At 38.6% G+C, this 17,582-nt stretch overlaps 1 protein-coding gene across 2 annotated transcripts in view; it reads right to left on the bottom strand.

Moving 5' to 3' along the window:
* Nucleotides 1–2,631: 2,631 nt before the first annotated feature.
* Nucleotides 2,632–17,582, bottom strand: part of LOC117394875 (zinc finger CCHC domain-containing protein 2-like) — an 88,606-nt gene continuing 73,655 nt past the window's right edge. Inside the window, exons 11-13 of one of the 2 annotated variants that reach the window (XM_033993552.3) lie at nt 14,659–14,787; nt 11,314–12,723; nt 2,632–6,633 (exon numbers count right to left, since the gene is read on the bottom strand). In XM_033993552.3, coding sequence (XP_033849443.3) covers nt 6,575–6,633; nt 11,314–12,723; nt 14,659–14,787 — 1,598 coding nt within the window. In that variant the 3' untranslated portion in view covers nt 2,632–6,574. The remainder of the gene's footprint in view (nt 6,634–11,313; nt 12,724–14,658; nt 14,788–17,582) is intronic. The other variant, XM_033993551.3, reaches the window with a different exon arrangement.

The following is a 17,582-nucleotide window of genomic DNA, read 5'->3' on the forward strand; positions in this document are numbered from 1 at the left end:
GTGCCCTCTACTGTACCGTTTGGCACTCATTTTTGGATTTAGTTGTATAATACTTACTGTTTAAATTAAAGCTGTTGCAAATCATGGATATAGACGTGTAATTTAAATATGCCGATTATCGGAGGCACTTGCAAACTCGTGTAATTGAATGAAAGATTATAAACTTGTGTAACTGAAATTACATTACAAATTGCATAATAACTATAATCAAAGGTAAGAAGTCAACATACAACCTAAAATACTATTTGAACAGTCCTCGTAACTGTATATTTTTATACAGCTACGCAGGGGTGACCAGGCTTATTATATATAATTCCTAACCAAATTGAAGAACGGCGGCTGAAGATGTGTCTCTGTTATTGAAGCAATAATAACTCGAGGCTACAGCGCCCTCTAAGGTTAAGGTCACGGAACATCAAGTTGCTAAGACTAAAATGTTTGGAAAATGTACCCTACAACTAGTTGTTGAAAAGTTACATCGCATAGGGGTTTGTGCCACCTTGAATAGCCAGTGCAGTGCTGGTTTTAAATAGCTCTGGAGGGACCATGCATCAATGATGACCGCTTCTAATTTCTTTAGGAAATGTGGAAAAATGGCTGTTCTAGAGAATGACCCAAGAGTCATTAGATTTCATTCATCTGTGCAGCCTTAGCTAAGGAAGCACCTGTCAACGAGCTGTCACATTTGCTGTTGTGACTTGGTACAGTGAGATGCAGCTCATACTGCATATATTACAGAACACATCAGGGATTCTGTTTGCAAAAAAATATATCAGTTATGTGAGGGACAGCTCATTTAGTGCATTCTTTTTTGTAATAAGTGCTGAAAAAAGTGTCAAACGGTCAGCAGGCCGAATTCATGAATATATTTTTTAATTAGTTCTACACTGTATTACTTTTTCAAAGATATTTAATTTAAAAGTGCCAATACTTTTGTCATGAATATACATACAGTGCCTATAGGGTCTACACCCCCTTGAACTTTTTTTCACATTTTGTTGTGTCAGTGCCTCAGTTTCATGCATTTAAATGAGTATTTTTTTCGACTTATCTACACACCATACTCCACACTGTTAAGGGGAAAAACATTTTTATTGAGAAAAAAATTATATATTACAAATACAAAACTGAAAACTCATAATTGGATAAGTCTCCACCTCCCTGGGTTAATACTTGGTGGAAGCACCTTTGGCAGCAATTACAGCTGTGAGTCTGTTGGGATAGGTCTCTACCAACTTTGCACACCTAGATTTGGCAATATTTGACCATTCTTCTTTACAAAACTGTTCAAGCTCTGTCAAGTTCCTTGGGGAGCATTGATAGACAGCAATCTTCAAGTCATGCCACAAATTTCCGATTGGATTTAAGCCGGGGCTCTGACTGGGCCACTCAAGGACATTTACCTTTTTGTTCCTTAGCCAGTGTAGCTTTGGCTGTGTGCTTTGGGTCGTTGTCATGCTGAAAGGTGAACTTCCGTCCCAGTTTCAGCTTTCTTGCAAAGGGCAGCAGGTTTTCCTCAAGGACTTCTCTGTACTTTGCTCCATTCATTTTCCCTTCTATCCTGACAAGTGCCCCAGTCCCTGCCGGTGAGAAACATCCCCATAACATGATGTTGCCACCACCATGCTTCACAGTAGGGATGGTGTTCTTTGGGTGATGCGCTGTGTTGGGTTTGCACCAAAAATAACGCTTTGCATTTAGGCCAAAAAGTTCCATTTTAGTTTCGTCAGACCACAAAACTATTTGCCACATGGCTACAGAATATCCTGAGTGTTTTTTTGCATACTTCAAACGGGATTCAAGGTGGGCTTTCTTGAGTAATGGCTTCCTTCTTGCCACCCTACCATACAGGCCAGATTTGTGGAGTGCTTGGGATATTGTTGTCACATGTACACTTTGACCAGTCTTGGCCACAAAAGCCTGTAGCTCTTGCAAAGTTGCCATTGGCCTCTTGGTAGCCTCTCTGATCAGTCTCCTTCTTGCTCAGACATCCAGTTTGGAGGGATGGCCTGATCTAGGCAGGGTCTTGGTGGTGCCATACAACTTCCACTTCTTAATAATCGTCTTGACCGTGCTCCAAGGGATATTCAAGGCCTTTGATATTTTTTTATACCCTATATGCCTTTCAACAACTTTGTCCCTGAGTTACTTTGAAAGCGCCTTGGTGCTCATGGTTGAGTCTTTGCTTTGAAATGCACTACCCAGCAGAGGGAACGTACAGGAACTGCTGAATTTATCCTGAAATCATGTGAATGACTACAATTTAACACAGGTGGAGGCCACTTAACTTGGTGTGTGATTTTGAATGCGATTGGTTACACCTGAGCTAATTTAGGATTGCTATTAAAAGGGGGGTGGACACTTATCCAACCAAGCTATTTCAGTTTTTATTTTTAATTAATTTTCTGCAAATTTCTAGAATATTTTTTTCACTTGGAATTTGTGGTATAGGAAGTGTAGATAAATTATATATATATATATATATATATATATATATATATATATATATATATATATATATATATATATATTGCTTATTTGCATTTTATTCATATAATTTATTTCTTGTGCCTTTGTTTATTATGCGGCCACACATCCTGTTTTTTTTTCAACACATTAGAATTGTAGTGATTCAAAATGGGTTATTTGTGTTTAAGTTCTAATGCCACCTTTGAATGTAAACATCAATCTCTTTCCTACTTTCACCAGAAAGAGAGACCTTTGAGGTCTTGAAAGCTTGCGATTAAATATTGTTTAGTTAGTCCAATATAAGGTATCACATATCCTTCTCTTTGTCTAAACATAATTTGAAAGATAACATTCAAGGTCCTTTACTGGAGATTGGTCAATATGAGGGCTTTAATCAGATTAAAGGAAATCTCGGATCCATTTTCTGACTGTTTACCGTGTGGAAATTCCACATTATTAAAGGAGGCAATTCTGTTTCATTATCTGTCTTCATTTTCTCTGACCAACAGTCATTTTGGCACACAGCAAATATGGAATGAAAAGCATTTTAGAGGGTAGAGGGTTGATAGTGTTCAATGTTGTAATTTCTACTATACAAACTAGTAGACAGTAATTTGCACATTTAATTATCTTGAGGTCACCATGACCTACAGTATGTGCATATTCACAAAAAATAAATGTCTTAAACACATTCCTCAACGAACATACTCGGTGCTTAAAGACATTCCAAATGCTATTTATCCTTCTAGTCTGAACACTATGAAATATTTTTCATTCCTTGAATGAATGAATCTCTGCAAATTTCTAACAATCTTGTAACATGCAAAATACAGTTGTAATCAAAAGTTTACATTCCCAAATGGAAATTTATAATTTCTAGAAATTTCTAGAAAACAAAGAATTTTAGGAAAAATCTTTTGTAGCAAAAGTTTTGCTTTTCTGGATGAGGAAAAAAAGTTAAAAGAAATAAATGTCTACAATTATTTATTTCAGCAATTTTTTTTTTTTTTGCAAAACTCTGAAAATGCTAATTCAGAATTATTCATATCCTTTGATGCTCTGATAGTATTGTCTACAAGGTGCTAGAAATTTCAATATGATAATGCAGAACCTAATTCTAGAAAATGCTGGATTGTAGGTGAACATTCTTAGAGTGTATAAAAGGGTTAGGCATAGGATGATTGCTGTCATTACCAATAAGTCAATACGGGAGAAAGTAAAGAGCTATCTGAAGACCTTAGGCAGAACATTATTTATTGTCATAAAACTGGAGAAGGCTACAAGAAGATTTCCAAGCATTTGAGTATCCCAATTGCAATTATTGTTTCTATTATCAACAAGTACAAGACTCATGCTACTGTCACAATGCTCCCTCGATCTGGAAGATGGTTAATTCACTGGCTGTGCACAAGAAAAGTCCTAGGAATTTGAATGAACTGGAACAATTTTGCGTTGAAGAATGTTCAGAAAATCACTACAGAATCATGCCAAAAGCTCATTTACAAATACCCTAATTTTTTAAAAGAGGTTATTGTTAAAAGGTGCCTCAACTAGCTATTAGTTTCATTTTCATTGTCAGAGTATGAATACTTTTGAATTAGCATTTTTGAAGTTTTGCTAAAAACTTGATTATTATTATTTGTTTATTTAGCAGACGCCTTTATCCAAGGCAACTTACAGAGACTAGGGTGTGTGAACTATGCATCAGCTGCAGAGTCACTTACAACTACATCTCACCTGAAAGACAGAGCACAAGGAGGTTAAGTGACTTGCTCAGGGTCACACAATGAGTCAGTGGCTGAGGTGGGATTTGAACCAGGAACCTCCTGGTTACAAGCCCTTTTCTTTAACCACTGGACCACACAGCCTCCTTTATTTATTTAAGGAGGCTTAAATAATTGCAGACACATATTTCTTATAACTTTTTTTTCATCATCCACAAAAGCAAAACTTACTACAAAAGATTTTTCCTATACCGATTTGTTTGAGAAATTTCTAGAAACATTTCCATTGGAGCATGTAAACTTTTGACTACAACTGTAGTTCCACTTGTTTGTGAAGTTTATGACATAACAAAATATTGCAGTGGTGCTAGTATAGTTTGCAATCCCAAACTTTGGAAAAAAGTTATTAAACACTAAATATGCTGTTATTTTAAATATGAAAAAATTGCACAACAAAAACCTAAATCTGTTTTTTTATTATTTTATTGCTGTTAATTCAAGGGGGGGATTTAAAATATGCATACATTCTAATTTTTCTAGAAATATAATTGACCTTTCCAGTACATAACATTGTAGATATCTAATACAGTAAACATACAACTGAAGGTAACAGTATACCTCCTCATACAGTACAGCATTTTAAACCTTAACATAACGTCAACAAATTCAACTGGCACGTTTATACACACATACACACACACAAGCAAACACTCCTACAGAATTGCATGTTTCTCCATACACTCTACTTAAGAGTAAGACTTTGAAGAAGTCATTCACACATTATGGTCCAAAAAACTTCTTAAATCAGAACTTTTTTTGTGTGTGTGTGTTTTCAAAATAAATGTCACCTTTGTTTGTTTTTTTTCCTTACATCTTTTAATACCAAAAAGCTCTTAATTGGGAGCGCTCATACTACAAAATGAAGTCATTACACTTTTGAATTGTTTTATTTTATGGTTTATGTTTTTTTTTTTTTTTTAAATTTTATTACAACTTATCAAGGAAATTAAATCAAAATGCATCCTCTATCCTCTCCTGCATGTCAATCTAATACATTCTTCAGGAATGCCAAAACCACTGTACCTGATGTAGGTATAAAAATAATAAAATACAAATAATTGCTGGTGTTTGTTTCATCAGATGGTTGTTATTTAACAAACAGGAAATGGTTTGCAATTGCACCACCTACTGGGACAAATTAGCAGCTTTAATGCAGTAGTTAATCCTACTCATACACTTCATCTTAGTACTGCCTCAGTGCACTCCAGAAAACTAGAAAATACAAGGCGACAAATTAGTGCTTATTGGCCTTTTTAAACCCAACATGATTAATACCTTCTTAATAAATGTGTTTCACATTATACTTCGTGGCAAACGCTTTTGAAAATACTTTTTCTGGAACAGTTGTGATCACCTTTCTGACTTGTCATCTTTCTTTGTATAAATTCATAACCCATGATAAACTTATATATATATATATATATATATATATATATATATATATATATATATATATATATATATATATATATATATAAAAACACATTATTAGTAATAATAACAATACTAAATCTATTTTACATTCAAAACACTGCTGTAATAATCCAAGCTTTAGATTTTTGTTTTTTGGGGGAAAAAAAATAATTATGACACTAAGACATGTATCTTAATAAATGACTGTGGCTTGCATGTTTTCTTACACACACAACATTTTATATAACATTTCACACTTTTTTAATTTTTTTTGTTTAAGATTTCAAATAAATATAAAAATTTGATGTTTTTGTTAATTAGCTGCTCTAAAAAAATCCTTAAAACACATTTTCTTTCATTTAAAAAAATTAATATCTAAATATTTCTAAAGCTTTTTTCTTTTATTTTTTTTTCTCTTTTTAAATGTTTGCTCCAACAAGGTAAATACAGGCACACGGATTCTCAAATCTGGTTTTCAATGTATTGCTACAAAAAAAAAACCTCAATGAAATGCTGTGATAATGTCAAGATGACTGGCTAAGCAAGTCTTGTACTAGAAAGCTTCAACTTTCTGCATCTCTCAGAAAAGAAAGCATAAAAACATAACTACGCAAAAAATGAAAGCCATTCTTTTCAATATAATGTTACCAAAGTCTTTTAAGTGACATGGTGGTACTTAAGTAATTCAGTAAACGTAGCAAGTGCTTCTTGCAAGTCTTCAGTGCAAAACTAGAGATCAACATTAGGCTCTTTGCGACTGTTTCCTTCATCTGTGATCTAGATGAGATTTAAGCACAAGTTCTCAGATTAACTAAACCCCTCCCCTAAAGAGGCTGAAAAATCTTAAACACTGGCTCTCAGGAAACTAAACTTTATTAGAAAGAATAAAACGCCTCTGTGGTGTCCAGTCAGTCTGCAGAGTCTAGAGTCTCAGGATGAGGAGGAGCATACTTAAGCCGAAAGCCACCTACAACAGGAAAGAGACAATACTGTTAACAGGGCACCGCATGAGGGAAAAAACTAAAGCCAAAAGAATTAGGCAAGGCCTCCTCTGGCAATTCACAAAACAGAAATCCAATTGGATGACCATAGTATGGATAATAAATATCCATGTTAAAATACTGAAGTAAGTTGAACCATCCCAGTTTACAACCCTAAAAGGCAAGTAAACTATTTAAATCCTAGCAATTAATCTAGCCCTCTATTAATTTGTTCTAATAATGCTCTGATTGAAATGAATGTATGTTGAGGGAACCGAAAACCAGCCGCGCTGTTGCATGAGGGAGCAAGATCTGGAAACATAATGATCATGACTGAAAATTGAGAATTTGTTTGGTTTTTATTCCCTCGCTGATTTATGATCCAAGATTTTTTTATTTCTTTTTTTTTTTAATCCAGGGGTAGAAAATTCCCAAAATCTTAACATGCCCGGTCGGGCATGTAGCTCTAAATTTTACATGCCCAACACAAACATTTACACGGACAAGTGTGAAACTGAAAAAGACTTTTCTGCTGCTGGTGATTCCACACCGATAGAGTACTTCTGGACTGCATGTCCTGCTGTGTCTCAACAGTGTGTCTAGTGCCAACAGTCTCAAACGTCCAATGTTCCACTGCTGCATCCTCCTAGTTGCCATTTATTTTCATCAAATAAGCCTACATCAAGTGCTTAATTTGTGCCAGGGCACAGCCCTGGAACCTCTGGGCATTCAGAGTCTTATTCCTGGTACCTCTCATAAAATGCTTTATTTTTAAATTCTGCAAGTTGTGTGCGCGCTAAAGAGAGCCTACTTTAAATTACTTTACGATTTCAGCTTGAGTGCCGTTAAGTAAGATGACACTGGCTGCAACTCTATTGTCGTTTATTTTTCTACACAAATAAGATTACTTGATTTGAAAAACGTCATGAACGATACAAGCAACTTCTAGGTTTGATTAAATGAGTAGGACACAACAAAATATGAAAGCTGAACATTAATTTCAACAAAGAACAATGCCAACTTTTTAATGAAAAAAATACATTGTAGCCTACTTCAATAGGGACATTAGCCTGCTATATTATATTAAACCAAAACAATCAAAAATAATAACAATCTGGTTCTCTCTTGCTTTTTTCAATGAATATAATTTAATTAATAGAGAATAAAAACATACTAAGATAACAACTACCTAGCCTAAGTTTAATTAATCATTTTTGTAATCTACCAGCGGCTTCTGTTGCATACACATTGCTGATAATAGTGCAGACCGTGGGTCAAACCAATGTTCGTGTTGGGGTGCGTATTTATTTATTTTTTTAATCAATGTCGTCCTTCTGGAGTCCTCTGAATGTTTTAATTTGTTTTGTTTTTTTAAACCATTTAAATGCAAAACCATAACAAAACATGTATACAGGCTTTTTTATTATTATTATTTGTCCTGCGGTTGCCTTTAATTAATTTCTCTGCACGTTCTGCTACTTTGTATATGATGTAGAATACGTGAATGTAAACATCTAATACTAGTACGTAAAATACTCTTTCAAATAAATGTTATGATTTTGATTGTGTGGTTCTTAAGGATACTATCACATGAACATAGTCTTGTGGGGGCCCAAAATAGTTTAACAATGACTCAATGTCACAAAATAACATTATTTTAAAATAAACTATAAAGAATGCTCAATTTTCTGAATCTCTGATTAAACGCTTTTTGTTATTTCCCCCCAGTTTCGGTAATCCATTGCAAATACAATCTGTTATCACTCCGACAGCAGAATAGCTTAACCAATAGCAACTCAAAACACTCGGGCATCACATTTTCTGCTGTTTGCGCAGGTGCACATGGACGCAATACCAGAACACATGAGATGCTGGCTGGAAGTGATGTAGGTAAAAAAAGAAAAATTGATGTGGGAGCAAATATGGAAGTTTAAATCTGTAATAAAGTAAATCGCTTGCTTTTGTTTTAGGGCATTGAAAAATTGTAGGTGCCCGACTCGGGCATGTAAGCAATTGTTTTACATGCCCCACCAAATTTATACATGCCCTGGGCATGTCCGGCAATATAATTTTCGAACACTGAAATCAGATAAATTGTTAATAGGGATTATGCTGAAGACTAAATTGCAGCCATAAATACAACAGGTGGTGCAGCAAAGATAAAGTCATGTGTTTCTTGTAAACACTGCAATATCAGAATCATTAAATTATCTATTTGATCCTTTGATGTAAATTATATAAAGTAAAGTATAACAATGTTATATAGGCCAGTTCGTATATTCTGAATACCATAATACCCTTACACCTTCGGTCCCTGTGGTGAAATACTGGGAACAAGAATAGGCCATTAGGTCAATTTTCCCAGTCGAATGCACAATATACCTGTCATTATGCCCAGGTGTACACTGGAAGCACACAATGTGGGTATTATTTATTAAGCCTCATACAGCGTTCTCCACCCTCTGTTACCAAGAAAATCGATCCAATCTGAAGATCAGGATTAACAGGGTGTTTGTGCACAGCTTACAAAGCTTCCAGTAGAAACTCGACCGAGCACATGAGAAAGTGCCACAGAAGAACACAGAACCCCAGATGGTGTAACAGCTTGAATACTGTATCTGGTGTGTTGTCAACTGAAGGATGACCAAGTGTAGGTGGTGTAAGATCAAGTTTTAAACAGAGGATAAGCTAATAGGCTGGAAAACAAATAACTGAATTACATCAGAACAGAGATTTCGGGCTTCACAGGTAAAACAAGGAATAGCAAGCAAATTGTGCAGAACATTAAAATCTTGGATCAAGTACGCTTTTTTTGTTTTTTGAAGATATAATTAAAATCTACTGTATTTGCTGCAGAATCTTTTGCAATAACATTCAAATGAAGATGAAAGAAGTATTTTCTGAATGTATTTATCTTTGTTCGGCATGTGCTGCATAAGGAATGACTTCCAAGTTAAAGCCTCAGACAGGTAATTAGATATTACAGCACATTTTTAGCCAATCAACTTGTGACTTTTGTATGGCCATTGACAAAACATTCTTAATATCTTTTTATTTGTCCAGAAGGTTACTTTGAGTAAAAGTGCTGTCAAATGTTTTGACTATTATTATTATTATTATTATTATTATTATTATTATTATTATTAATTTCTTAGCTGACGCCCTTATCCAGGGCGACTTACAATTGTTACAAGATATCACATTATTTTTACATACAATTACCCATTTATACAGTTGGGTTTTTACTGGAGCAATCTAGGTAAAGTACCTTGCTCAAGGGTATAGCAGTAGTGTCCCCACCAGGGATTGAACCCATGACTCTCCGATCAAGAGTCCAGAGCCTTAACCACTTCTCCACACTGCTGCCCCAGACTATACACAAATATGACAAGGTAACAGTCAAGTTTTTTTTTTTTTTTTTTTTTTTTTTTTTTAATTCAAAACCTTCTAAATAATCTGTATTAATCGAAATTCACCATTTAAGACTATTTAAAAATAACCTAATAAAAAAGCTGCCTACTTCTACTTGTTTGAATTTGAAATGTACACAATTATAACTACTTGTACCATACAAATACCTGCTTTATTGTTCTGACAAGCATATTGACTTTGTGCTTTTATTTTGCCTCTTTTCACTTAATGCTCAATGACCAACACTTAACATAATGATAATGCTTTTTACGAACATCTAGCACTTACAATTGTTGATATATTTCATGTTTTTATTTTGATTTATGTGCCTGTGGCAATGGGCCGCGCCCCTTTGTGTATGTTTGTGTTTTATGTTGTATGTAGAGTGTAAATGTTGGTGTATTGTAGTTGGTACACAGGATATAATATGGGTAATGAGCACGAGTGTTTAAAAATGTATAATTGTATATTATGCACGGGGATTGCACTTCACTTCACGGGCATTTAAAGTAGTTAATAATATGTAAGCACAGGGTTGCACAGAATTAGTTCACGTGCTGGGATTCAAGTGAATAATTAATTGGTAATTGAATCCCGGCACAACAGTATATAAAGATCCACTTTTCAATCACTCGGGGTTGTGTGTTTGGTGAGTGGAGAATGGGTGAGAGAAAACAATTGCTACTGCGTGCTGGTAGAACCAGCACGATACGTGTTTGTTTATTTTACTCACCGTGTTTGTTTGTCTGTCTGTCCGTCCATTGTTTAGTGTTAGTCCGTTTTGTTTGTCTGTTTATTTTGGCCGCAAGTGCCATGTCCTGTTTTCTGTTTAAAACTTTTATTTGTTTCAATAAACCTTCTGAACGCTGCCATTGCGTCTCAGTTTCACTCCTCACCACTGTGTCTGTGTACTGCTTTCTGGCCTGACGTCATTCACAAAGCCACCCTGTGACAGTGCCCCAATTACATTTTTGTTCGTTTTAAAGTTTTGGTTTCTTTACCTTTTTTTTTTTTTTTTTTTTTTACTATTGTATACATTCAACATTCAACACTCTTTGCAAAACAAAAACCTGCCCACCAAACTGACTGGCAGTAGCAAAGATCTTTCTCGCATATTAGGGCTGTAGCTTATTAAGTCTTAACATTTTGTTCATAACATGATTTGTATTGGCAGCATATGGTGAACACACTACATTTCAGCCTCTAAAAGTGCTTTTGAAGTTAGAATGACCTCACCCACCCCCCATTCAGATTACCTTGTTGGCTGGCCTCTATTGATGGCTGCTTGCAGTCCTGTGCGTAGTGTCCGCTGGCCCCGCAGTTGTAGCAGGAGATGCTCCCGTTCTTCTTCACTCCCGCCCCATTGGCAGCGTTGGGCATCATGCTGACTGTCTGATACATCGGTGGTACATAGAAGCGACCAAAAGCAGCCATCTGCTGGAGGCCATAGTTGGCCTGGTTGCCAAGCATGTGGTCTGTGTGTGCGTGCAGCAAGGGGCCGTTAGGGTAGGGCGAGTGAGCAGGTGGGAAGAAAGGCAGCTGTGTTGCGCCATTGCTCTGGTGCGCCTGGTTGAGGTAGCTGCTGTTGCACAGGGACGTCAGGTGAAAGAGTGGCTGGACGCTGAAGAGCTGCCGATGGGGGGTGAAGTAGAAGCTGGGTGGGTGGTTGCTCCCACAGCTGCCCCGGCACCCGCAAGCCCCACATCCCGGCTGTTGTGCAGAGGGAGGCGGCTGCTGCTGCTGCTGTTGTGGTGGTGGTGGTGGTGGGGGCTGATGGGGTCCAGCAGAGTTCACGCTGCTGTCAATGTATGAAGTGCTGTCGCTCTGAGCTGTACTGTGGTTGAGAGCCAGGCTGGGGCTGGGCGCAGGTCCCGGGGTGTGAGTGGGAACAGCTGGAGGCACCATGGCCTGCACTTGGCCAACTGCCTGGGGACGAGCGGGAGGAGGCGTGCCTGCAGCTCCTGGGGAGGGCCTGGAGACAGGCAGGCCAAAGGAGGGCAGTGGAGCTGGCATGCCTGTGGGCAAGGACAGAGGCGGAGGCTTATTGTGGGCTTGCAGAGCCTCAGTGTGGGGCATGGCAGGGGGCAAACCTGGCCCAATTAGCTCTCCACTCGGAAATCCTCTGGCTGACTTCAGGGTGGACATGTAGGCTGGGTTAGGGGATATCAAATTGATGGCACCCACTAGTGACTGATGCTGGGTGGTGTTGAAGTTCTCTGAGCTCTGGGAGATGGGCGGGGCAGACATTTTGAAGCGCTGGATCAGGGGGTAGATAGCTGGGCTGCCTGGTTGCTGCGGCTGGGAAGGGTTTAAGGCAGACAGAAGGGAGATGGTATCCAGGTGCTGCTTCTCCGTGTCTCCGGCTGCTGCAGGACTCACCATGGCCTCCCTCATGGAAGGAAGGGCAGTGGGCACCGTCACCATCAAGCCCACAGGCTTGCTGTCTACTGTCTGTGGAGGGACCACACCTTCGGGCCTGGGAGCACCGTTTTGGATCACACACTGGATGGGCGGCATAAAAGAGAGCTGGGTGAACTTGGAGCTGCTCAGGGGGCTCTCTGGCCGCAGGGCGTCATCCTTCAGGAACACAGCTGGGGCGACAGACCTTCCCTCAGCAGAAGCTGCACCCATTACATTGCCAGAGTCTTCAGAATTACTGTCAGTATCTGCAGGGAGGAAAGGGGTTCATTCAATGTTACTGACAGATGATACAATATGTATTTCAACTGTGCAGTAGAAAACAATGTGGCAGTGAAATATTTTTTAACAGGACAACACTGATAATAGACAAGTCACATCATGTCCGGTTATTATCATAACCATGGTTCCCTAAAATAGAAATGTAACCATTACCTAATGGGTATTTCTCTCTTAAAGACCCAGAACCTGAATAATATATCAAAGCTGCTCGTCAGAGCCTGCAACGCAGTTGTGAACCCCACCCGCCCCCGCCCCCACCCGAGGGCATATAGGGACTGCACACGCAGATCTCGTCATCATTTTTCCTTCAAGCCTGCTGCAATCATGGCCACAGCAATCTTGATGGTTAATGGTTACAGTTCTATTTCAGGGAACAATGGTTATTATAATAACCCAGGGGTGGCCAAACTTACTGACCCTGACCGCATACCAACATTTTCATATGGCTGAGAGATGCAATTGAAACAAAATCTTGCACTTACTCTGTGCAGTAGTTATTTCTTGATGGCAGCAAAATAAACAAGAACAAGAGATAGAACATTGCTGAGCCTTACACAGTTTGTGTATTTTTTATTGTACTGTAGATATACAGTTTATTAAACTTTAAATGTAACACTGATGTTTTTTCCATTACAGTCGGCGCCCGCGTAATTGGGATACTGATAATTGGGATACTGATAACTGGGATCTGAGCTTAAATGAGACATAACTCTGGTAGACGATTCTTCCTAATACTATTTATGTCGTTTAATTGGGACGTCAATTTGTTTAAATGGGATAAAGTGTTTTCAAATGATGAACATAGTTTGCTTTTCAGAGTAAGACAGGTCACGTAGCACAGTGCAGTGAGTACGTGATTACACTGTGACTTGTGTAAATTACGTAAACCATGTTGAACTCTTGAAGGAGCTGGAGTCTCCTGTGGTTTCTTAGCAAAGAAAGCCTCGCCTTGTGATAAGATGTGATTTCCTTATTTTTCATTTAATTTAGAAATAAAAAACAGTGATTCATTTTGTTTAGGAATAAAAAAAAATATTACATTTGAACATTTATTCATAATGTGGTTTCATTGTCTTTCTTTTCAATTAGAATTTAAAAAAAGTAAAATCACTTCTCCTCTCTTGCACATGATATAAATTATGAATCTAAATGTGACTAAGGTCATCTCAAATGCCTCGTTAAATTGGGACAGCTGCTTATTCTACATATTATTACATCTCCGGAGTTGTCCTGAAAGAGCGGCACCAACTGTATTTCTGTTTATACTGTATGTATTATGCACTTTAAATAAAAATATATTCACTTACTATGAAGCAAAATACATCCGCCCTTATTTTACCACAAGCTCTTCCCTTGAAAATCTGAATGTTCGGTTTTCATGACTGCTCCGTGTTTATTAAATACTTTTGAGAACTTTGTGGATGACACATGAACGGCATTTTGAAAGCGATTAGAGTACCTGCTCATGACGAGATGTAAGACACATAAATATAACATGAACTTTAGACCTGCAATACAACATTTAAAACATGCATTATCTAGTCTAGCGCCCACTCCAATTTTATAAAAAAAAGATGAATTAATCTGAATAAGGACATTTGACATGAGCGATATTCCATGCCATACAAAACTCGCTTGAGTCGTTACATCAGTTTCTTTACTGAACACAAAGAGGAGCATCTGCTGACTGCTGAGTCGTGCTTTTAAAGAGGCTGGTTCTTTTCTCTTCAAGTTTGACCCAGGAGGATATTCCGATGAAAACGTGTTGCTATTTGTTTCATAGATGTTTGAGGTTGCTCATCTAGTGTGTGAGTGATTTGTTGCAGATGAGACACAGATGTTTCAGGTCAGCTGAATGAGTACCTCAAGCACGTTAAAACATGAAGCGTGTAGCTTCCTACCCTTGTCCTTCTCGTCCTGGCTTTCAAAACTCTCTCTGCCATCGAGCTTGGGGCTGGAGGGGGAGCTGTAGCCCTCAGAGGACATCCCTCCACAGGTGTCTGGACCTGAGCCAGCATCCAGTCTGGGATCTAGAGTAGAGAAGGGATGTAGAGATAACAACCACAGACAAAAAATGCATAATAGGATTCGCCTCATATTGTCTGACATCTACACTAGTGTGAAAATGTATTACAATACCTGCAAATAAATAATACAAAAATAAAGAAGGCCACCAGACAGAAATGTCTGAACAGATCCTCTATAAAAGATATATAATCAAGGGTACCGGTAATCACTTGCTATTTTGAAGAAAATATGACTGCCACTAGGCAGCCATTTGCTCTTTGGAATCTCCCAAGGTCCGCCTCTCAGTCACTCAGAGAGAGGGAAAGCCAACACACTCTCTTCCCCACCTCTCTGTGTCATCGCCATGACTGACAGGCGGATCTTACGAGGCTACTGCCCTCTTTCCTGCAGCACCATACATACGTCAGACAGTCAGTACAGATCTCCCATCACAAGGTAGATCTCAACTTTTCTACTAACGGATCTGATAAAAAGGAACATTATATAAAATATGTGGGGCTTCTGATTTTCGGTTTCAACCGATAAAACACCTCCGATACAAAAAAAATGAAATTGGTGGATAGCCAATAAACACCGGAAAACACCGTAAAAACTGTGGAAATGGTTAATCTATTCACGTTGACTTTATCCTTTTCACAATAAAAAATAAAAAATAAAATACTACAAAAATAATAATAAATGCATTTCCCAGTGCTGCTGGGCAATGTCCCGCTTTCCTGACATTTTGTCTATAATTGATTAGTTCTGAATACTTTAAACCCACCCCAACTACTGAGTGACAGCACATTCCTACATTTCTATAGGAGACTCCGCTTGCGAGATTTAAAAAAATTACAATCAGGAATGGAGGCTTGTTAGTGGGATTTAAAGCTGTATTACAGTTAAGATACAGAGGATTTAAAACAGAATTGTGGCGAAATGTACAAAAATGCCTACACACAAAAACCCCAGAAGAATGTGCCCGTGACCATAGGGATTTCGTTGTGGAAGACAGCAAAGGAAAGAAGGTACAACTTAAGTGTGCAAGTACTGTCGAGTTACTATACATATTTTGACACACACACACAAAAAAAACGCTCAAGCATTTTGGAAAGTAACTGAAAACAATAATTTCATACAGTATATCAAAACCGAAAGCCCCGAAAAAAACGATTTACATAAAACTCAAAAATAGCTAAAAATAAGCACCGAAAAATACAATTAATAAAACCCGAAAAACAGAAGCCCTAAAATATGAAGCAAATCCTCTGCAAATTATATATATATATAGTTTTTGTTTGTTGGACCTGGTTTGATAATTGACTTTTGCTGTGAGCTCATGTTGTTGACTTATTTCTGGTCAAATAAGGCTGTACTTAAAGCTATTCCAATGTTAAAAGGCATGTCGACATGACAACATTCCACACATTTTTGGAGCAGCTGGTTTCCATCACCTTGTGTTGTCAAGACGTTGGAGGAGTCAAGGCGGACAGCAACTTTGGATCTGCCCTGTGCAAAGAATAGGCAAGCCTTAGAGAACTCACATCTTTTCAGGGACAGGAATTTCAGTTCTGCAGTATGCATAAGTTCGAAAGGCTTAGTGAGGGCTTCTAGCACCATATTCAAGTGCCATCAAGGAACCAAGTCTTTCCTCTGGGGACAGTCCATTTGCATGTGGCAAGCCAAAGGGCAGCCAGGTAGACTTTGAAAGTTGAGGGGGTCTAGACCTCGTCCAACAGGTTTTGCAGAAACTGCAGGATAACTGGCAGGTCGGATTTTGCCCTTGTGACAGACTCAAGGTCTGGAAAACACCCCATTTGTAGTCATATTGGGCACGCATGAAAGCTGCCCTAGCACTCTGCAGTATTACTATAGCGCTGTCCGCCAGGCTCAAGTGGCTCAGCCTTTCAGGGGCCAGACACAGCTGTAATCAGCTTGGGTCGGGGTGCCACACGGTCCCCCAAGCCTGACTGAGGAGATCCCGGTGGTCCAGACGCTCTGTAGTTGGACCACGACAGAGAACCTCCTGGGCCAGTTTGGGGCCACGAGAAGTACTCTCTGATCTGGTCTTCTCCAGGGACCGATCAATGCTAGTGGCGGGAAGGCATACAGCAGGCCCTTGGGCCACTTGTGAGTCAGGGCGTGCACACCTAGTGGCACACTACTTTCGAACATAGTGAACCACAGAGGGCACTGGGACGTTTCCTGGGTTGCGAAGAGCTCCACCTGCACGCACCCATACTTGTCCCAAATCTGCCTGACCACGTCCCGGTGAAGTCGCCACTTGGAGCTGTGCGGGCCATCTCTCAAAGTCTGTTGCCCAGTTTAGGCTCCCTGGCCGGTGGACTGCCTTGAGGGAAAGTAAGTGGTAGTGCACTCTAGTGCTGCAACGATTATTCAAATTCATCGTTTGACAGCAAAATTTGCGATTATCGATAAATATTTTTATCAGAGATTCATCAACCCCGTCCCCGTCGCAGATAGAGCGTGCTTAAGCCTTGTTCACACCACCATGGTGCAGATGATTCTTTAACAAACAGTGAGCAGGCAGAAGCAAAAAGTGATGTGAGCCCCTCCTCCCAATACAGCAAGAGAGCAAATGTGGAGAAGCTGATTACTGAAGTGTCTAGATATTCCCAGAGCTGAAAGATCTAGAGAAAGAAAAAATATAAAATATAGTGTATGCAGAGAAAGTAGGATTAGAATTAATTTATTTATTATTAACTAGACTCTTTTTTACTTCATGTGTCCACTTTCTCCACTATTTTTTTTACACTAGGATCAAAATCTCTTCCTCCTCCATCAGATTATTTTTCCC

Source organism: Acipenser ruthenus, chromosome 3 (genome assembly GCF_902713425.1).
Source record: "Acipenser ruthenus chromosome 3, fAciRut3.2 maternal haplotype, whole genome shotgun sequence".
Taxonomy (NCBI): Eukaryota; Metazoa; Chordata; class Actinopteri; order Acipenseriformes; family Acipenseridae; genus Acipenser; species Acipenser ruthenus.